The 23,069-nt window shown below is 44.0% G+C and overlaps 2 protein-coding genes across 3 annotated transcripts in view; both read right to left on the bottom strand.

The window, feature by feature from the left end:
* Nucleotides 1-8,587, bottom strand: part of SSR1 (signal sequence receptor subunit 1) — a 21,931-nt gene extending 13,344 nt beyond the window's left edge. Inside the window, exons 1-4 of one of the 2 annotated variants that reach the window (XM_022586615.3) lie at nt 8,401-8,585; nt 5,591-5,703; nt 2,335-2,422; nt 770-1,032 (exon numbers count right to left, since the gene is read on the bottom strand). In XM_022586615.3, the coding sequence (XP_022442323.1) occupies nt 770-1,032; nt 2,335-2,422; nt 5,591-5,703; nt 8,401-8,479 (543 nt within the window). In that variant the 5' untranslated portion in view covers nt 8,480-8,585. Of the gene's footprint in view, nt 1-769; nt 1,033-2,334; nt 2,423-5,590; nt 5,704-8,400 lie in introns of both variants that reach the window. The other variant, XM_089918270.1, reaches the window with a different exon arrangement.
* Nucleotides 8,588-15,823: 7,236 nt separating this feature from the next.
* LOC111181340 (cancer-associated gene 1 protein homolog) overlaps nt 15,824-23,069 on the bottom strand; it is a 43,516-nt gene continuing 36,270 nt past the window's right edge. Inside the window, exons 6-7 of the mRNA XM_089918271.1 lie at nt 20,378-20,482; nt 15,824-19,302 (exon numbers count right to left, since the gene is read on the bottom strand). Coding sequence (XP_089774397.1) covers nt 19,258-19,302; nt 20,378-20,482 — 150 coding nt within the window. The 3' untranslated portion in view covers nt 15,824-19,257. The remainder of the gene's footprint in view (nt 19,303-20,377; nt 20,483-23,069) is intronic.

A 23,069-nucleotide genomic window follows, 5' to 3' on the forward strand; every position in this document is an offset into this window, starting at 1 on the left:
GATACTGGGGTGATGAAAAGGTTGAATAAACTTCCAAGAGAGGATGAAATTTCCTTCTCAGAAAACTTTTTCAACAGGGAATGGTTTACATGTGCTTTCTATCTGAAGGAGGACGTGATAGTTGGCATCTAGAGGTCAACTCCCAGCAGTAAAATTCTAGTAGGCTTCTCTCATTCATTCACTGGATATATGTATCCTATAGAAAGATAGTAAAATATCCTAAGAAAGACAGCAGAGCTTATATTAGGCTATTTGGTTCTCATAAACCATAAGCCTTACTAACATCCTAAAAATAATTTGGTTACATTTTCTCTATGAGTGTATAAAATGACATAAAAATAGTCACAGAAAGTCCTTAAAACTTACCAACAGAAGCAGTAAAACGGGCAAAATGCAAGCAACAAAAGGAGGTACAAAAATTACTTTATATTAACATCTGAAGAAGTAGCAGATTCCACTGTGCGGCTTACCGTTCCTTTTCAAGATCCAGCTGGAGTCACTTTCACTTTCCTACCCCCGCACTTACTTGTCCCTAGTATGTATCACTTATGCTGTGATGTTGTCTGTCTACAACCATCTGCCCCACTGGATTATAGACTTGAAGACAGAGGTGTACAATTTATCTTTGCCTCCCTGCTGCCTATTTTCAACCACAAAATAGGCACCTGAATGAATAAATATAAGAATATTCATTAAACAATGTCAACTGTCCTCATCCATTCTTAACTTAAAAAAAAAAAGAAGAAGAAGAAGGTTTAGAGAGCCTTACGTTCAAATCTTTGTAGTTCAGATTGATGACTAGACCAAAGGGCCGGCCACCCATGGGCTCTGCGGGAATGAAGGAGTACTCAAAAGTTGCCTGTCTCTGGGGCGGCACTACAGTGTTCAGAGGAAGAGCCGTGAAATTCTGGATGTAAAACTGGTAGTCCTGAGGATAACGGAATGAGGCATCTAGAGATTCAACGACAAAATCTTCTGTACCCTTGTTTGTAAAGCCTACCAGGAACTTCACAATGTTATTTGCTGGAAAATCTAAGAAACAAAAAAGAGACAGGAAGATTAGAAAACATTCACAGGGTACAAAATAAGCAGACATTACAAATGGATTCTGGCACCCTTTCCTGCTATGTATGGATTTGGTTTCAGAACCCTTTTCAGTAGAGCACTCCAGCCATCCACTAACCAGCAACTTGGGAGTTCGTGTGTAAGCTGAAACCCTTGTCCCCATGGCAGCATTCCAACTTAAGAGTTGAACTGAGCACCTCAATTTCAGACCAGATCACTTCCAAGTTGTATGTATACTGGAAGGAGCTGTATACTTCCAGGAGTGAGATTATCTTGCAGGGGGGCTACGTGTCTTGGTGAAGTCACCTTCACCTCCAACTCAGTATCTGCAACCTGTGCAGGTAACGGAGAGGAAAATGACAGAAAGGTAAAGTCTCAGAGGTTCACCTGAAAACTGTACTATCTATTAAAACATAACAGAGAAAAAAATCAATCAGGCAATCCTTATTTGCAGTTAGTCAAAATGCAAACAAACGTGACCCAAGGAGGCAGCTACAAAAATAAACGGGAAAAACCAACAACAACAAAAACCTCCCAAATCATACTTTCTGTAGGCACAGAGCCAGAATGTATGTGGGAATAAAACAGAAAGCTTGAGAAGACCTAGAGAATGCATAATCTCAAATAATAAGTCTTCGATAATTATCCTGTGGTCTACAGGGCTGCTTCATCCAGTAAGTACAGGTTCTGGAGTCGGACACATCTGGGTCTGAATCCTGTCTTCAGAATCTGTTTATTAACTGAGTAACCCTGTTCAAGTCGTAACCTCTCTAAACCTCAGTTCAACAACAATAACTCTCCTCTTAGGGTTCCTACTAGGATTGAATAATACATGCAAAATACTGAAAACAGTGCCTGCCACATAGTTCTCAATAAATATAAGCCATTAGTTAATTTTCTTCTAATGCAACACAGGCTCTAATCAAGGCCTAACTGTAAAGATATAATATTTCACTAATGTTTACACTCAAAATATGAATGTTATTTTACTGTGGCAGTTTGAAAAAAGTTTAAAAATAGTATCTTTCAAAAGGACGTTTGATTTCTAGTTAAAATAGATAGTATTTATTTTTTCCCCGTAGTTTAAATGCCAGAAATGCTACCTTACAGATATGGGTATTCATACATGTAAGTGGGTTTTTCCCCAAAATGTGTCTACCCTATACTTGTAAAATAAAGACCTTAATCATTATTAATGCTTCCCCCAAAACTGAGCTAGCCATTTATAAAATTCCTGTATTTGAATTACAACCAACATTCCCCTCTCACCTTCTCCTTTCACAAACAGGATGGTTGTATCTGCACTTGGTGAAGCTTCAGGTTCACCAGATACATCTTCTTCCTCTTTATCTTCAGCCTAAGAAAAATGTTAAAAGCAGATTACTATGGAAGAAAAACAACATCGTTTAAGAATAATGACTTCACTAGATTTGGGACAATATATACATTGCTTCTCCAAGGCTGTGTTGGGATTAGTAGTGGAATGAATTTCATTGTAACTCATCGGTGAAAATAAAACTTGAAGAGCAGTGCATCTCAAAGAGTAATGTGCATGCTGATCCCCTGGGGATTCTGCAGCTGTGACTCAGGTATAGGGTGAAGCCTGAGATTCAGTATGTATCTGAAATGCCCATGCCAGGAAATGCCCATGAAGCTGGTACTTAGATAACACTTTGAACTGCGAGGTTCTAGACTGTGGGTTGGTAAATTTTCTGTAAAGTTTGAAAGAAGTTTAAAAACAGTATTTTTCAAAGGGACATTTAGTTTCTAGTTAAAATGGGTAGTACTTACTTTTCCCCTTAGTTTAAATGCCAGGAATACTACCTTCCCGGAAAAGAAGAATTCTCATACTACTTTTCATGCCACCCCTCCCCGACAAAGGGCAAAGGGAAGGAGACTCCAAAGGAGTCGCTGGCCTGAGGACGCAGGTAGCAAGTGTCTTCCGCTTTCGGGACCACAGGTCCCTGCTGCAACTATGCAACTGCGGGGGCAGCACAAAAGCAGCCAGGGACAACACGGGGCGGGGCAGAGCTGGCTCTGTCCCGCATCCACATTCTGCCGAGCCGTGCTAGGGCCTGGTTATTGGTCTTTCCATTCCAATTAAGAATTGCCCCATGGGCTTCCCTGGTGGCGCAGTGGTTGAGAGTGCGCCTGCCGATGCAGGGGACACGGGTTCGTGCCCTGGTCCAGGAAGATCCCACATGCCGCGGAGCAGCTGGGCCCGTGAACCATGGCCGCTGAGCCTGCGCGTCCAGAGCCTGTGCTCCGCAACGGGAGAGGCCACAGCAGTGAGATGCCCACATACCGCAAAAAAAAAAAAAAAAAAAAAGTCAACAAACTTTAACTAAAAATTTTAAACCCCAGTGCAGCATTTCTCCAGGCATCAATGAGAATTACAGATACTCTTGTATTTGAAATGTCCAGGCCCTTAATAAATCGAGATGCTTAAGGGCACCACTGTTTACTGGCATTTAACTTTTCATTTATGTAAATACTCTCTCTCCCAATACAGACCTCTCAAGAGCAAAGCCTGTCTTACATTTTAAAAATTCTCCACACCCACCTCATATGCTTAAGGCACTCAAAACATTTCTTCAGTGACTGTTGTACAATTCGTTCAATTGTATTATAAGTTATATTTTAAGTATCTTTAATGATACCTTCATTTACAAAAACTTAGTGAATTTCTACTTTTGGGAAAAGAGACCCACAAACAGGAAAAGAGACCAGAAACAGGAAGGTAGGAACCATAAGCTGTCAAATAAGGAGAAAAGGATATACTTGAGAAACAAGAGAAAACATCCCTAAGATTTGATTAACAGGTTGTGTAATAAAAAGAAATGAAAGCAACAAGGTAAAAGCTTGAAGCACCGGAGCCTTATCAAAACAGAATTAATTTATGGAAGTAAGATGGATGGTAAATGCTGAATTCCATTTTGGACAGATAAAATTTGAGGTACTTATGGAACATCCAGATGTGCTATCCCATAAAGAGCTAGAAACAGAGGAATGGAGCTCGGTAAGGTAGGCGGCTAGAAACGAGATCTGGAAGTCATCAACGTAAGGTGGTGGTTGTTAAAACCACAGGTGTCATCAACATTAAGGGAGTGAGCAGGGGGAGAGAAGGCAGTAGAGACCAGGCAGCAGCCGCTGAACAGAGAGAACCGATGGGGGTGCCACAGAGGTCAACGAGGGGACTCAAGGAAGGGGTACTCAGGAAATGCTAAAGAGGTCAAACAGGGGAGGAATGGTAATTCCAGGCCAGGAATTTGGCAGTTAGGTCACTGGTGAGTTAGCGAGAACAGTTTTACTAGATACATGGGACCAGACCAAGCACTGTTAGAGAACAAATGTGAAATGAGCAGAAGAGAAAGTGGTACAATTTCCTCTTTCAAGAACTGTGCTGGTAAAAAGAAAAGAAAACGTGTAGCAACTTCAGATGGAGGAACACAAAGTGGAGGATGTGAGCACATCTGCAGCTTAACAGAATTAAGTCACCGAGAAGGATCAATGCTTAAAGTTACAGAAAGAAAGAGGATAATAAACAAGATCTCACAAGACCAGATGGGGAGACGGTGGTGGTGGTAGGGCCGGCCTTAGAAGAGAGTAAAGACAACTCACTGTTAAAGGAGAGATGGAGAAAAGATGAGTAAATAATATATTCCAGAAGTAGAATGCAGAAAATCTGACAGAGTCCACACTCGATGGCCTTCACCTTCTGATATCAAAGACAATAATACTGTTGCTTAGATTTCACAGAGGACTGATTTTGGAGTTTAAAAGTGGTTAAAAACCAATTCTATGTAGGATAAATTACAGTAGTCTAAGAGAGAAAATAAAATTAGCTAGAAGCATGCCACAATGATCTTGATTCTAGCCCAATATTCTTACTGTCATACTATAATTTTATAGTAAAAGTCTCAGTGTTAGCTTCTAAGAGATCTTCTCCAAGCCCTCCTTCTAAGCGGAATCTTCACAGAACATACTTTATATATTGTTTATTGTCCGCTCCTCACCCCCTGCCACCAAAATGCATACACACTGTCCCAAGAACATAAACTCCATGAGAGCAGAGAGAATCTCTGGTTTGTTCACCAGGGAAATCTAAAACAGTGCCTGGCACACAGTAGGAACTCAATAAATACTTGCTTATTGAGTGAAGGAAAAAAAGAAGAGGAAACTGACCCAGAAAGATAAGTTGCCCAAGACCAGAAAGCAAAGTAGTCATTATCCCAAACCCAACAACAAATGGTCCAGTGGTCCTACTATAATGCTACCCTCACAGACTCACGTTCATATCACCTTGAACTGTTATTTGTTTCACGTCTCCCTCCTTGGCGCCAGAAAATACTTACGGATCATCCTCAATGACTGGCCCCATTCTCCCAAATTCAATCCACTTTGATCCCAGTAATAAACCTCTAAAAGCAAGAATTTTAATACCAAATTTGTCTATATAAGGGCTAAATACATATATATATATAGATACACTATACATATGTATTAAATCAAATACGGCACTAACCAAATCTGTGGGTTCATCTTCTTCCACTTCTGCTTCATCATCTTCATCTTCAATTACAGAATCTTCCACCGTTTCTTCATCTTCTGTAAGATCTTGAGCCGCTGCCAATGAGCCTAACAATAAAATAAAGAACAAGCAGTTAACCTTTACCCTGGAATACCAATGTTTCTAAATCTCAGGTATATAGGCAACGAAAATTTTCCCTCGGAATAACTCAATCTCCCAGCTCACTCAAGTGATGCCAAATTACAACGTGTCTAAGAATACTCATATGATTTTATCTTACTGCTAGTCTTACCAATTGCACATTAATTTTAGTGAGAAATGCTGTTTAATTTTAAAAAGCAACTGGAAAAATGAACTGCTAAAACTAAAGATGCCTTAAAGCCCAAATAAAGAAAGTCAAGCAACTCTGTTAAGCATATTAAAGAAAGTAAGTTTGTTTTAAAAGTAAGAAACTCCAGAATTTAATCTATCATTAACCACATAAAACAAACCAAAAAAATCCAGGTCTAAAGGAAAAGAGCAATCTAAATATCTAGGCAAGAAATCCTGTTATTAGAGTTGACTACAGCTCAAAACTCTTAGTACTCGATAGCATGTAATTCCAAGGAACAAATATCTGTATGACATCCATAGTGAAAACTAGCTCTCATAAAACACATTTGGTTTAGTAAAAACTATATTGGTAATTTCAAGTTTGAGAGCTGAGAAAGCATGCATTTATTTTTGCATACAACTTCAAACATGTTTTAGGATACTTTTTATTTCCCCTACACTTAACATCATAGTGAAAGTAAGCATAACTATAACGCCAAGAAACTATACATCATAATTTTATAGGCAAAAGTACATGTCACATTAAATCTATTTCAGGCAAGACCCTCAAAAGAAATTTCAAAGTTCTAGTGACTCTTCCAACATTTCTCAGAAAGAATGATGATGTGGCAATTAAGTAGAGGGAAAAAAAATATGGGAAAGGAAGCACGTGCACACGCTGTAATGCTCAGGAGAAACAGTATATACTAAAGGGACTGCATTTTAAGTCTTTCCCACTTCCTTGAGTTCTTACTGCCCGTTAAGACTTATGCCAAATATTAAAGAACACTGAACCACACTTTATGAACTGAAAATCAGCTTCAGCTGCTGGCTGAACAGACTAAACAGTGCATTTATAATTTACAAATCATTTTGTAAAACCGGTAAGAATACCTACAACTGACATAATAAAGTTGTACTCAGTTAAATTTCAAGACTTCTCAATATATACAATGGCTTTCACCCTACATTTATAAAACAATGTTTTAATGCTAACCAGTAACAATTTTGTGCGTAAAAAAAAACTTACACTTTTACATTGGAAAAATTAAGAGAAAACATCTGTTGAAAGACAGGCCATTCTGCACAAAGTGTTCAAAGATACCCAGTTAGATACTGATGTTTCTTAAGGAAAGCAAGCCTGAAAAAATATACTTTAGATTCTAGACAAGTACGATTACCAAATTTTCTTAAAGAAAATGAAAACATCGACCAGCAAGCAACTCCTAAAGGAAAAGCATTCCTATTTAAACCTGCAAATGAATTAACGGTTTTGGTTAATTCTCCCACTTGGTTTTCTATCCGTTAAACAGAAGCCAGTCAGTTCACTTTTCTTTGCAAAAGAACTCGTGGATACCTGTCACTATCGTTCATTTTGCCACACAGCTTGCTTAAAGTTACAGAATAAAAGGAACTCGAGCGATCATTTAGTCAGACTGAATTCCACAGAGGAGAAAATGGAAGTTCACGATAGAACCAGGGTAAGAAGCCAAGTTTCCACATTTCTGACGTCCTGCTACCTATTCTCACACCAGGTTAACTGTTGGAATAAACCTAGATAAAACACGTACAGCTCGGGCTTCCCTGGTGGCGCAGCGCTTGAGAGTCCGCCTGCCGATGCAGGGGACGCGAGTTCGTGCCCCGGTCCGGGAAGATTCCACATGCCGCGGAGCGGCTGGGCCCGTGAGCCATGGCCGCTGAGCCTGCGCTCCGCGACGGGAGAGGCCACAGCGGTGAGAGGCCCGCGTACCGCAAAAAAACCAAACAAACAAGCACGTACAGTTCGAAGGAGACTACATTTTTTTCAGGACAATGCGATGCTTCCACAAAACAAAACGGGAAAAATAATTACAAAAAAAGGAGGGCAAAAGGAGGGCTCAAGTACCGGACATGCCCAGGGATTCTTCAGCCCGCCTGGGAGCAAGGCTAGACAGACGGGTGAGTTCTGGGGAAATCAACACACCTGGGAGCACAGAGGGATGTGCTGATAATCGGGGAGAGGACCAGCAGCACGGCTCAGAGTTCAGGCTAACAGAAAACAAGGCTTTCAGCAAATGAATGGAGAACTCCTGGCGCGGACGCTAAAGACACGTCAGCCCAGCGCCGAGGGGCGGGGACGGGGTGGAGCGGCGGCCGCTGGAGCGCCAGGGGCCGCAGCGCCCTCGGGCACAGCCTGTCCGCCGCCCCTCGTTCCTCGCTCCGGCCGAGGCCGCGGCTGCAGGCGCGAGCCCGAGCCGCCCGCCGCCCGCCGCCCCCGAGCAAGCTCGCCGGCAGCGTCCAGCGCTCGCGTGCAGGAGGCGGGGGCCAGGCAGGCTCTGGCGCGCTGGGGGCCGCCCTGCGAGCCGGGGGTCGGGGGCCGCGGAGAGAGGCCGGCGAGGCGGACGCCGGACCCAGGAGCCGGAGCCGCCGCCGCGGCCTCCAGCTTCAAACCTGCGGTCGCGGCGTCTCCCACCCACCCGCCCGAGCCCTGCCACCCACTCCCCTCGCCTCACCTCCAGGGTGGCCTCGGAGCAAGAGAGTGGCGGGTAACACCAGCAGGAGAAGCAGCAGCAGGCGGGAGAAGGGCTTCATGGCGCGGCCGGTCCGGCGTCCAGTCCCCGTCCGCAACGACTCTCGGCGGCTCCGGCGGTAATGGCGTTACTCTTCATCCGGGCTTCGGGCGGGGAGGAATGGGGCACGTACCACGCACGGCCTTCGCCACGCCCCCTCCCCTGGCAGACAAACGCCGCCAACGTGGCTGCTGGGCTCGGAGCCTGGGGAAGCTGGGCGGCCCCGGGAGTCACGTGGCCGGCCCCGGGAGTCACGTGGCCGGCCCCGGGAGTCACGTGGCCGGTTGCTAGGGCCTCTGAGATTCCCGCGAGAGTCCGCCTCAGTTACAGTCGCGCGCTGGTGACCTGCCGTTTGCCGCTCGCCCCGCCCTCCGTCCCTCCCTTCCAATTAATTAGCGTCGTTAGTGTTTACTTTATTTGAATGACGATCCGCCGGGTGACCGGCGCAATAAAGTCTTCGTGTAATTTTAAATTGTGGCCTTATAAGGAGCATGAACTGCCAGTGTGTGGCACTGAAAAGCAAGCATATGTTTTGGAATATATATAACAGTTAAAGAAAAAAAAACCAAAGCATAAAAAATATACAGTGGAAACTCTTGTCCCCCCTCTGGAGACACCCTCACCCACAGTTAAACAGTGACAGTTCTTAACTTCTTACCTGACATTCCAGAGCTATAAGTCACCTAGAACAGGGCCTGGAATAGAGTAAGCATTTAGGAAACACAGAATGGGGTCGGCAATGGCTGGACACTTTCCTTCTCATCTAATGTGCATTTCGGGTTGCTGCCAGTAACCTGGCATGTCATGCAATTAAACAATGTGAATTCCAGGTACTGTTGCGCTAGACCAGCGTGAGATGTCATACGAATGATGAAACAAATAAGCTAACACGTGGTGTGCTTACTATTGCCAATTCCTGTCATTTAATCTCTGAAAATCCTTATGAGCTGGGTATTATTTACTGGGAAGAAAACGGAGAGACAGAAAGTTTTGTAACTTCCCCAAGGCTTAAAAGCTAGTCTATGACAGATGCAAGATTCGAACCTGGCAGTCTGATTCCAGACTGCGTGCTCCACTGGCCTAGGACCTCTGCTGCTCTACTCCTGCACGGGCTCTGCTCAAGGCCTCCTTGCCCCGGGGCCCCTGGAGAGGCAGCTTGTGGCTGCTGCAGGCACCATCTAATTCTGTCTGCTAACCCTGACAGTGCTGGGCTGAACCAACGCAGCTCCACTCCACCAGTGCCGCCAGGGCTGCGGCTCCTAAGGCACCTGGCAGAAGGGGAGGGTCTCCCTGAGAAGGCTCCTCCCAGTTAGCTGCTGCCTCCACGCTTGCGCATGGCTATCAAAGCTGCCACTCTGTGCGAAAAGACATCACGACTGCGCACACCACTTTGATGTGGCTGAGCCTTGCTGAGTTCTCTACAGGCGTGGGAAGACTCTCCCTCCCCAACTTTGAGGCACCTTCTTTTCCATGAGTTTCAAATCAGACCTGCTCTGAGCTCCTGATGCCTGACAGGGTTTTTTTGAAAAACACGTCCTACTATTTAACTTGCTGCTGTCTCCCAGCACCGGGAAGAATCTGCTGTGGACTGCAGTAGGAGACATATACATGTAATCATGCTGTACACTCAGAATCACCTCTTCTCTCTTTCACTGGACCAGGGCTGTCTCCCTCTTCCCTTCAGAGGGCTAGTTTCTGGCAGAGAAGATCCTCATTCCTTATGTTAAAGAGATTCCTAGTAGGCCTGTCTCTTCAGTTCTCAGAACATGTTTAGATAGAGCCTGAACATATGAGGATAATCCAGTTTAGGCTTAAACTGGGACTTCCATTCCAGTTTTATTATTAAATGATTACTAATAGATTTTATTTGGGACTTGAATTTTAGACAGCCAGCCACTAAAGGGGCAACAGGAACAAAGTGTGCCTGCTCAGGACGGGACTGATGTGAAAATGAAAACGTACAAACAGAAAACAGAGAGAGACCTGTGTGACTGTCCAATTAGTACAAAAATCAAAAGCGGTAGCCCAGGGAAGTAAAACCCTTGCCCTGGTCTTGGTGCCCACTCTGCACTACTGTGATCTCCATTCTCCCTGTAATGAGCAGCGTTCCCTGGGTGCCCACCGAGAGCTCTCCCCCTTGCTGCCCCTCTCCATGTTTTTTTCTCTCTCACCTCTGCATTTATCTCCTTGTAGATCTGTGTTTTCCAGAAATATACTACATCCCAGTTATTCTCATTCTTACAGCTCAGGCAAACCCACACTTGATTCTCCACTTCTGTCATTTTACTTCCTTGGAATTTGTAAGAGCAGAGCTTTCTTTCCTTGAATTTCTCAAGGTTTCCCTCAGCATCATTAGCAAATGTGTCTATTAAGCCCCAGTTTTTGTTCTGGGTGTTCCCCCAGGTAACCCAGTAGATAAGGAACTTCCTCATGTCCTTAAAACCTTGCTCAACAGTCACCTCCTCAATGAGGCTCACCCTCACTCCCAGTTTAAAATTACAACCCCCAGCCCCTCCCTTGTACTCTCTATTCTCTTTTTTATAGCACTTTTTATCTTCTAACACAATATATAGTTTATTACATCTCCTGTCTGTCACACTTCAGGGATCTTTGTGCCTTTAGTCAATGTTATAGAACAGCGCCTGACACCAGTGGTAACTCAGAATATGTTGAATTTGTTATAAGTTACATCTTTCCCCACAAATTTGCAGTCTAACTTCATTTGTAGACCTAATAAGAAATGAAAAACTGTCAAGCAAAAAAAAAAAAGTTGTGTTTATTATATGCCAGCAAAGACTTCTGTGTTCTTTCACCTAGCAAGGGCTAAAAAAAGAGTTATGGTTTTTGCTTTACTTCCGAAAGAAAAAAATTCTTTTGTGATCTTTATGTAAAAGGAATACTATGGGGGGGGGGGAGACTGTCCCCAACCTGGTCCTCTTCCTTCACAACTCACAGACTCCCCTGCCCACCCTTGCTCAGCTCCTGGAAAAGAACAGACAAAATCACATTCACTGCTTTCCTCCAACTGTACACTCATGCTCTGCCCTCCTTTCCGTTCCAAGAAAAAACTTATATGGGCCTATCAAAGGTCAGCCATCATTTGTGGTTTGGATCTCATCTCCTGCTCAAAACCGTGTGATTTTGAAAATAGCCATCTCTCCTCTACCTCATATGAATTTCTACTTCTCCGATTCATCGCTCCCGTCCACATACAAATATACTATAATATTGCCCATCTTAAAAAACAAAATTCTGGGACTTCCCTGGCGGTCCAGCAGTTAAGACTCAGCGCTCCCACTGCAGGGGGCGTGGGTTCAATTTCTGTTTGGGGAACTAAGATCACACATGCTTGGCGGTGCGGCCAAAAAGTAAAAAAAAAAAAAAAAAATTCTCCGTGGCCGCTGGTACCCTCAGCAACAGCCTCGCTTGTCTGCCTCAGACACGGTAAAACTTCCCTATCTCACCTCTCGATTTTCTTCTCCACTTATTCCACTGGGCTGTTATTTTCACCACTGCACTAACATATCTCATCTTGCTGAATCGGAAAGTCCTCATCTGGGCCTCCCTCCCCACTTTTAAAAGTTTTTTTTTTTTTAATATTTATTTATTTTGGCTGCATCGGGTCTTAGTTGCAGCATGCAGGATCTTAGTTGCGGTGTGCATGCGAGATCTAATTCCCCGACCACAGATCGAACCTGAGCCCCCTGAATTGGGAGCGTGGAGCCTTATCCCCTGGACCCCCAGGGAAGTCCCTCCACCCCCTTTTTTAACACCTGTTTCTGGAGGCTGGAGGACAACATACTCTCCTGGTTTTCCTTCCACCTCACCGGAAGGAAATTTCATCCCCACCCTCCATTCTCCAGAGAGGGTAGAGAGGCTGGAAATGAAGTTAATGCTTAATCATGATGATGTCAGGAAGCCTCCGTAGAAATTCTCAAAGTACAGGATTCAGGGGGCTTCTAGGTTGGTGAACAGAATCCAAGTACTGGAAGGGGGACACACCCCAACTCCAGGGGGACAGAAGATCCTGTCCTCAGGACCCTCCCAGACCTCGCCTTATGTCTCCCTTTATCTGGCTGTTCATCTGTATCCTTTAATAAACTGTTAAATGTCTGTGTTTCCCTGAGCTCTGTGAGCTGCTCTAGCAAATTAATGGACTCGGAGGAAGGGGTCATGGGAGCCTCTGATTTACAGCTGATCGATTAGAGGCACAGGTGACAACCAGGACTTGCTGAAGTGGGTGGGAGCGGTCTTGTGGGATCTGGTGCTACCTTCAGGTAGCGTCCGGACCGAGTTAAATCGTGGGACCCCCAGCTGGTGTCGTAGAGAACAGCGTGTGGGGACCCAGCGCGCTCCCGCGTCAGACGCGCTGTGAATGTGGTCGGGGAGTGAGAGTAGGGACACAGGAGGGAGAAAACGGAGTTTCCCGAAACACTATTCTTCCAGCACCAGGGTCTTCGATTAGGGATGTTCAATTCCTCGAGTCCAAACTGAAGCAGAACCCATCAGCGGGGTAGCTGTGCTGTGAAATCTTGAAAATTCTCTTCTTGTAACATATTTGACCTTGGCCCTATAGGAATCCCCAACTGTGCTACAGAACCGTCGAGTTTCCACCATAGGGTGCTCGCTAGGATTTCTTAAACGTGTATTCTAGTTGCTGTTGCAAGCTTGCGCTTCCGAAATACGGGAAGACCCCTGTCCAGTTTCACAGCTTACCTCTCACTCACTCGTCCCAAGAGTTATATTTACACAGGCAAATGTTACAGTCTTTTAACTACAGACATAATGTACAAAATACTGACATTTTGACATTGATATAAGCGCAGTCCTGTAATTCTTCTTAAAATGCTGTGACAGTGAACTCAGTTCTCACAGCAGCTAGCATGGAGGAGCCTGGAAACTAAGTCATTTTTTTTTTTAATTTTATTTTTGGCTGCGTTGGGTCTTCGTTGCTGAGCGTGGGCTTTCTCTAGTTGCGGGGAGCGGGGGCTACTCTTCGTTGCGGTGCGCGGGCTTTTCATTGCAGTCGCTTCTGTTGCAGAGCACGGGGTCTAGGCACACGGGCTTCAGTAGTTGTGGCACATGGGCTTCAGTAGTTGTAGCATGCAGACTCAGTAGTTGTGGCGCGCGGGCTCTACAGCACAGGCTCTGTTGTTGTGGTGCATAGTCCCAGTCGCTCCGTGGCATGTGGGATCTTCCCGGACCAGGGTTCACACCCGTGTCCCCTGCTTTGGCAGGTGGACTCAACCACTGAACCACCAGGGAAGCCCTGGAACCTAAGTCTTACGATTCCGTGTCGAGTGCTCTTTGTGCTGTGGCCTGATATCACCCACGAGCTATAATTTAGGGAAGAACGTGCTAAGAACCCTTAGAAAGTCACAGATAGAGGAGATACGTATTACTTTCAGATAAGGATGAAGGTGACATTTCAATTAAGCCTTGAAAGATGCACATGTTTCAAATATGAGGAGCTGGGTGGTGGAGGTGGAGAAGAGAGTTTAGTTGGGGCAGGAAAGGGCATTCTAGGACAAGGAAACCACGTGGGCAAAGGCAAATGCACCTAACTTGGGGCCAAAGCATGTAAGGCAGTGACTTCTGGGCTACCAGTAAGAACTGGAAACCCTGTCCACAAAATATAATTCAATAAGTTATTTCAATTATATATAATGAAATATCACGCAGCCTTTAAAAATGAGAGCAGCAAGTTGAGACCGGCAATATTGAAAAATATTTATCAGAAACACTATGAATCACAGGACTCCCCTGGTGGTCCAGTGGTTGGGACTCACCTTCCAGTGCAGTGGGTGCCGGTTGGATCCCTGGTCGGGGAGCTAAGATCCCACAAGACTCCGGGCCATAAAACCAAAACTTAAAACAGAAGTGATATTGTAACAAATTCAATAAAGACTTGGTTAAGATAAGACATGATAGCTTTAGAGGAAAAGAGGGTTGCAGGAAGGATTCTTTTAAGGCTAGGGTAAGAATTCAACAAAGAGTTGTAAATTAAAGGTGTGAGAGAGTAAGAATGATCAACGGAGCAAGTCCTCAAAAAGATGCAATGGGTCACAGTCAGGGAAACAAGGAACAAGGTGGGAGGAGAAGAAAGTGGATAAAAATAGAGGAACGGTGAGGTGGAGAGGAAACTGCACCTCCTCCTAGTACCCCGTGGCAAGAGCCCACGCTCTGCTCCCTGAGAGCAGGGGCTGCAGCTATTTCAGACCCTCGCCTCTCCCGCCACGCCAGCCTCCTCCTGCAGGAAGAGGGCCAAGCTTTCCGCCGGGGTCTCCAACACCGTGCACAGCTCAGAGCTGCCTTCCTAACCTCCAGTCTCAGAGGGAGGGGTGTCTGAGCCTACGCTTCTGGGGACCCGAGGCCCTCTTTCTGCCTCTGAGACCTCAGTCATCAATGACCCTTCTCTCCTCCTTGTCTTCAGAACCTCCCTGACCACTGGATCCTTCTCAGCATATATTTAACTGCTTATTAAATATGTCCCAGGTGTTTCACAGCAACCTCATCCTCATCCTATCTTTCCCGCAAACTAGTGGTCCCTCCTGTGTTCTCTACCTCCGTGAAGACGACCACCCAGACCCGTGCCAGGCTTCCTAGACCCCTCCCCCTTCACTCCCAGACTCCTTGCCCTTCACTCCCATAGCTAACAGTTACCTGTCCTTTTCACTTTGCCTCTGAAATCACTGTGCATCCATAACTTCCTCATTATTTCCTCTGTCACTATTTTAGTTTCTGGCCTTGGTTTTTCTTGCACGGAGCACTGTAGTAGTATCTTATCTGGTACTTTTGATTCTAGCATCACCCACCATCAACCTACCCTTTATATCACTATTAGGGTGATCTTTCAAGACGCATACTTTTTTAAAATTTATTTATTTATTTTGGCCGCGTTGGGTCTTCATTGCTGCACGCTGGCTTTCTCTAGTTGCGGTGAGCGGGGTCTACTCTTCGTTGTGGTGTGTGGGCTTCTCATTGTGGTGGCTTCTCGTTGTGGAGCACGGACTCTAGGTGCGCGGGCTTCAGCAGTTGTGACACACGGACTCAGTAGTTGTGGCACACAGGCTTAGTTGCTCCGCGGCATGTGGGATCTTCCCGGACCAGGGCTCGAACCCGTGTCCCCTGCATTGGCAGGCAGATTCTCAACCACTGCGCTACCAGGGAAGTCCCATAATTTTTTTTTGGCCACGTGGCTTGCAGGATCTCAGTTCTCTGACCAGGGATGGAACCCAGGTCCCCGGCAGTGAAAATTTGGAATCCTAACCACTGGACTGCCAGGGAATTCCCTCAAAATGCATAATGGACCCCATCATTCCTCCACTTAAAAGCCTTCAGAGCTTCTCAGGACAAAGTTGGCACTTCTTCACAAAGCACATGAGACAATTCACGATCACCTTCATCTCCTGCCATATGAAGAACATGGGTTTTAGATTTTACTTGTGGTTCAGAGAGTATCACAGGATACCTCAGGCCTCTGTGCTGTGTGGGAAGAGCTTCCCCTTCTATCTACCTGGGGAACACCTAGTCAGTGATGAAGATCTGGCTCAGGTGTCATTATTTCTGTAAAATCTGCCCTGAGGTTTTCTCCCCTAGTCCAGGGCCATTTCATCTATGCTTCTAGAGCACCCCCGACAGTTAGACCCATGCACCAATCTAGGAAAGAGTCACTAATCTATCTCCCCCACTAGATTACATGGTCCTTGGTGATCTCTGCCTGGTTTTTCGTTGTACCTTTGGCCTCTAACACAGAGGCTGTCACGTGGCTTATTGAACGTCACTAAATGTTTATTCCAAGAAGCACTGACTTAGATGCTGCATCCTTGAGCTGTGCACCAAAGGAGGTACGTTCACTGTGAGACAACTTGTAGGTAAAAGATCATAAACGTCTAATAGCGCACATGGCAAATGTAGCACTTATGCACACAGCCCTGCTTGTGGACAAACTGTGTTAATCCTTCCAGTCCAACGATTTCACCATGTTCGTGTGCAGATTCCAGACGCTGCACTATCCATCTTTTTTGTTTGTTTCTTTCTGGCGTGGGGGCTGTGTCAGGTCTTAGATGCAGCACGCAGGATCTTCATTGCGGTATGTGGGATCCTTCGTTGCGGGACACGGGCTCTTCGTTGTGGTACGCGGGCTTCTCTCTAGTTGTGGCGCGTAGGCTTAGCTGCCCCGCGGCATGTAGGATCTTAGTTCCCCAACCAGGGATCGAACCCGCGTCCCCTGCATTGGACGGTGGATTTTTAACAACTGGAACACCAGGGAATTCCCCCCGCATTAACCATCTTAATGTTTGTCTTTCTCCTATCATATCTTAACTTTCCCTAGAGAATTCCGTGAAACTAATAATAATGTCTCTTTTTAAAACCTGAATCACTTCCAAAGCTCTCAGGGCTTAATTTTTCAAATGAAACACTATTATAGCTGTAATTTACTGTGCATTTCTCATGGTTTGTCTTAAACCGTATCGCAACTTTTTGAATTTGAGAAATTAACAAATTTTGCTTCAAAATTCATAATAAAATGTATCTTATAGAATTCCTCAACAAAAATAACATCAATAGTAATAGCTTTTACTTATTCAGCACTTCCTTTGGGGCCAGATATAGATTCTCCAATATTTCCCTCTTGCACTTACCTGACTAATTTAAGTGAGATAGAATAATTTCTTCCCTTCCATTCAAGGTATATCTTGATTCAATAATTATACTTTCATCCTGGCTCTGGGATTTATCAAAAGGATAATATGTTATGTACATTCATTTTTCTGATACATCTTACAAAATTAGCTATCTCTGGTTCCTTTGTTTAAACTCAGAACTAATTCCTCAAAACTATGTTAAGGTGGAAGTTATAAGGGCAAAACCTCCTTTCACCTGGGTTTTAATTCCAAGGGATTTCAGTGTTAGTGTCTTTTTAAATTTGGTTGATGGTAGGAAGAGCCTGCCTGCCCAGAGAGGAAAAAAGAGTTGGGGTGAGACACAGGAAATTTTCATATGTTACTAAAGGCCTGGCAATACAAGAGTGGTATTCTGTGAGAATGAAAATTGACAGATATTTGGAAAAGAAGCCACTGCATTCGCTTGTTTATGTTATGTTAGAATATGTTTGATTGTTCACAGGAAGAAATTAGAAGAATAGTAATCACATTTTTTGGAATGTAAAATTTCACCACTTATACAGATTTTAACGTATCACTTGTATGGACGGATCTGGGTGCTATACTTAGTAATGACTCTGTTCCTGGAGTGGTTAACAAAAATGGTTTAATTGTTAATCTTCAGTCCTGTTTAATCTAAATCATTTCTATTTCCTTCTAAGATATCTGGCATATAAAAATGGAAGGAAAAAATTGTTTCTTCAGTTTTCAGGAAAGACATTCAGGGACAGAAGAGCTGACTCTTGATTACATATGGAATTCCTATTCCATAAGCAGCGAGTTCTCGACTACATATGGAAAAGGGGCACAAGGAAAACCTACAGATAAACTCCACAGATAATACTAATACTATATTTTAATCAATATTTTTGTTTGTTTCAACCTTTTTCCTATTAAGGAATATGACAAGGAGCAAGGTTGGTTGAGTTTCATCTTCCTTGGTTTGGTTGCCAGCCGGCAGAATGAAGAAGAAGGACCAGAAGCAAGGATCTGAACAATTCATGAAGTGACTCAGCAGCGCAGCATAACTAAGAATTCGCAGTGTTAAGGAGTCCTCATAACTCAACTATTACAACAGCTGGGTCTCAGTGGGACAGATAGAGACAGGCCCTTTGACTGTACCCCCTCTTCTGCAAAGCTGTGTCACAAATGGGCCATGGTATTCATGAACCCATACCCATGGCCTGGCGTGGGACAGGGCAGCAGCAGGTGTATCTTCTACTAGGAATTACTCCAGCAAGGATAGCATTGGGCCTGGGTCCCGAGTCTGTCTAATATTTGACTCCTATTTAGTACCGATTATGGGATAGGTGCTTGGGGCATGCCAAAATGAATATGAGAATTCCTGCACTAGAAGAGTTCTAGTGAGGTCAGGGGACGTGCAAGCAGAGAACTGTAATGACATACCATAGGTGCTATTTTATCAGAGGGTGCAATGAGGACACATGGGAGGAAGCAAGTCAGCTCCACCTGGGTGGGAAAGGCTTCGTGGAGCAGATGGAGCTCCAGCTGGCAGGTGTCTGTGAGGCGGGGACTGAAGTAACGGGGAGAAAAGGACTTGAGAGCGAGCATTCCAGGTGGGGGAGCTACCCGGGCAGTAGCCAGCAGGCACAAAGGTAACACGGCACGTGCAAAACATTGCAAGTGTTAGATGTGGTTGGGGTGTATGATGAGAAGGAGGAAGCAGTGAGCGAGAAGCCTGTATAGGAAGGCAAGGGCTAGACCACAGAGGACCTGGATGCCAGCTGAGGAGTTGCATTTGATTCTGAATGCAACTGGGAAGCACTGAAGGGTCTCATGTAGCGGGGGAGTATAACCAGATTTTGTTTCTGAACAGTCACTCTGTCTACTCTGTGGAGGGTGGAGCAGAACTGGAGGCACAGCCACGAGTAAGGAGATGACTGTGACAGGTCAGATGAAAACGATGAGGCCTTGACATGAAGCAGGAGCTGTGGGGATGAAATTAAGGCTCCCGATTACAGAACCAACTACAATCAGGGGCAAAAGAGGCCCTCATCTGAGGGCAGAGGGGAAAGCTAAGCTGAACATGACTGAAGCGTAACTTTAGGAACTCATCTTTAATTTTGTGTAATTTGACAATTACATGGTAATACAGCATTCTTTATAATGATCATCAGTATGATCTACCACAGTCATGGGCTTCGGATGCCTTCTCAGTCTGCAGGAAACAGAAGGAGAATAATGTGAAACAAACAAACAAACAAGTGGGGGGTGGTGAGGACTAAAATAGCAACATAGTGAACAAGGATGCCATTATTTAAAGTTTTCTCCTCCTCACTTTTCAAAGAGAAATTGTCATTTGCGATAGAACTAAGAGACCCTAAAAGATTAAGATAAAGCTTCTCAGTATGTAGAATATGGATCATTCTCAACTGCAATTAAATAAAAATATTGAGCCTCAGCCTTGTTACGTTTTAACATTCTCCTAGATTTACTTAGGATAAGATTCTGGCTATGACTTGAAAACCTAATGAATCTCCTTGAAGCGATAAAGAACTAGAGGACAAAAAAAAAAAGGAACTAGAGGCCCAAACAAGACATGAGACTATTAAAGTGCTCACTTTTCTCTCCTTATTTCTCACTGTTTCCACTTCTGAAGACAACTGGCAAAAGCAGCACCAGAATTCTGAGACGATGCAGAGGTGGTCTAAAGAGTGTTTGCATGCTGAATTGACTGAGGCCCATCGGTCAAGGGGAGGCTCATGGATGGTGCGGGGCTGAAGGCTGATGCAAGCCTGAAGTTCTCTAAGAAACGGTCTTCTCAGCTAGAAAGGGCCTGAGAGCTCTTCCTCTCCACCTCACTCCTTTGCTTCAAGGCCACTCTAAATCTATATAAACGGGCCTCAAATCTACTGTGAAGATAGGCCAAGTATAAGTAAACAAATATCTGAACTAGTAAAATGTGTGAATTTAGAAGCAAAGTTTCTTATTGTAAAATAATTCCAGAAAAAAATATTCCACAGTTTCTTTCACCAACTCAGAGAAGATTCGCATTCAGTTTAAACTAGCAATTACTGAGCATCTGTAATATGCCAGGCATCAGATCATACTCTTTCATATTAGGGAGAAAATCATAGTTAAACTATCACTTTGCAAATAATGGTGTAAACCTTCTAAAGGCATCAATACAAATGTATTACATCATCCCTCAGATCCTTTTCAGCACCAAAATTCTACCGTTTTAATATTTCACCATTTTAAAGAGACAAATATTTATGTAAGAAAATTTGTACCTTATTTATTAAGTTGCCTAAATGTCTTTGATACTTGTCATTTTCTTCAATGAGTCTGTTGCGGTGGTCTTCCTTTAACTCTAGAAGATTTCCCAATTTTGCAATCTATGGAGAAACACCAGTAAAAATACTAACCTGGAAACTTCCATGGAAACCACGTGTGGATGCTAAGAACAAATCAGAACAGTGAGCTATACTTTATTCCAATATTCTCTTAACCTAATTTGTACCATAGGTGAATCAAGAGATGCTATGAACCAGGTCCTAGTTTGATTGCACTTAGAACTGATGAGCAGAAATTAAAACGATGTTTCAGCTTTTCTACAATTTAATACCATCAAACAGCTTTGCAAATAATTAAACGCCTGTTAGTGAATACAAATACTTATTAGCCCCAAATTTTCATTACCTTCTTTCCATATATAAACAATGTAGACATATTTGATTCTCTCTGAAGCAAAGCACTGATGTTGGGCTTGATGATGCATTTTCAGGTTTGATAAATATTCTCAAATATGCATAAATGAGAGGTGTTTTTTTTAAGGTTCTGCTCAATGTATGTCACATTCTGACTTATGGTCCAATTTTTATTTGCAAAAAAAATTTTAACAATTTAAAAATTGTATTTCTAAAAGTGACATCTAGGATTAATAATCAGGAAAAGGTATTCACAAGTCCCTGAACAGTTACCTTAATTTTCAAAGCAATTGTAGAAAAGGACAGAAATGTTCCCATTAAATAACAATGATAATAATGGCCATCAATCTTCTAATGCTTATTTAAATATTCTTATTTACACATGCTTACATGTCTGTAGTGAGATACCCTGGAGGAAGCAATGGCAAAACAAATTTGCTGCAGACACAGCAGCTTTCTTGTTCTTTCTCTTTACATAAATATATTAATGGGGACAGTATCAAATCAGGGGTCCCAGTCCTCTGACAACACACATTATTTAAGGGAGGGAGTATAGATGTCACCTCAGTTTAACAGACCCAAGGTGAAGAGAATTTTTAAAAGATTTTTTAAAGGACGTGTCTAGAAGTAGAAAAGACTAAAATCTCTACTTATCAACTATTAGCATTGGGCTTTTCCCATTCCATTCCTTTGCATCTCCTCACGGCATCCTGGAGGGTGGGGCTCCTCTCTCAGCTTTACATACATACCTCATGACAGCTTACTGAAGCAACATGGAATCCCTTCTCACTTCTGTTGGTTTTTTTGTTTGGTTGTTGTTGTTTCTTTTAATTACAGACTTAATGGCACATCTTGAATTTCGTTACTGGCTTTCAAGATCAAAGTAATAACCCTTTTAAGTCCTCAGATTGATTTTTTTTTTTTTTTTTTTTTTTGCGGTACGCGGGCCTCTCACTGTTGTGGCCTCTCCCGTTGCGGAGCACAGGCTCCGGACGCGCAGGCCCAGCGGCCATGGCTCACGGGCCCAGCCGCTCCGCGGCATGTGGGATCTTCCCGGACCGGGGCACGAACCCGTGTCCCCTGCATCGGCAGGCAGACTCTCAACCACTGCGCCACCAGGGAAGCCCTGTTTATTTTTAATTTATATTTTATTGCATATATTCAATCTCAAAACCTTTGTGTAAAGAATTGGGGAATCAATCAATCGGCCAGCCTTCAGATATCCCAGTCTCCAGGACTGTTCATAATGATGACTGATGCATCGCTGTCATGGTATTATTTCTACCTTGACACACTTTTTCTTTTCTTTTAATTAGAGTATAATTGCTTTACAATGTTGTGTTAGTTTCTGCTGTACAGTGAAGCGAATCAGCTATATGTATACATGTATCCCCTCCCTCTTGGACCTCCCTCCCCACCCCATCCCACCCATCTAGGTCATCACGGAGCACCAAGCTGAGCTCCCTGTGCTATACAGTAGGTTCCCCCTAGCTACCCTGACACACTTTCTCTGTGAGTTGACACTAGCAGAGTGTAAGACAAGCAAAAGCCTCTTAGGAAACATGGAATCATGAACTAGGTAGAGCCAGATACCCTGACTGTATAGGCCAGGCTGTTGTACCTCAGGTCACAGCAGCCCTCAGTGCCCCTCTCAGGGCACAGTGATGGCCTCCCAAGATGTCCATGCCCTATTCTGGGAACATGCAAAAGAGACTTTGCATCCCTTAATGAAACAAGGAAGCTAGCAATTATGGCTAAAGGGACGTTGTAGGCATGATGAAATCAAGGACCTTTAGGTGTGAAGATAGACTATCCTGGATTATCAGGATGTGCCCAGTCTAATCACAACTACCCTTAAAAGTGGAGAAATCTTCCCAGCAATGTCATAGAGAGACATAGCATTGCTGGCTTTGAAGACAGGGAGGGACCCAAGCTGAGGAAATGTGTGCAGCCTTTGGAAGCTGGAAAGTCTCCCCTAAAGCCTCAGAAAGGGACCAGCCCTGCCGACGCTTTGACTTTAGCCAAGTGAGACACCTGTCAGACCTCTAAGCAACAGAACTATAACATAATAAATGTGAATTGTTTTAAGCCACTGAGTTTGTGATCATTTGTTACAGCAGCAGCAGGAAACTAATACATGATATGCTGACCTCATTTTCTTTAGTGATTTGGATTTCAGTGTCCCATAATATATTGGGGCAAGTCCATATATTATCAACATGGAACTATGTCCACAAATCTATAATACGGGGGACCACAGAGGGGACCCAACCTA

The sequence above is a fragment of the Delphinapterus leucas genome, chromosome 10 (assembly GCF_059928025.1).
Source record: "Delphinapterus leucas isolate spDelLeu-1000000601 "Yukka" chromosome 10, BTC_Dleu_Yukka2, whole genome shotgun sequence".
Taxonomy (NCBI): Eukaryota; Metazoa; Chordata; class Mammalia; order Artiodactyla; family Monodontidae; genus Delphinapterus; species Delphinapterus leucas.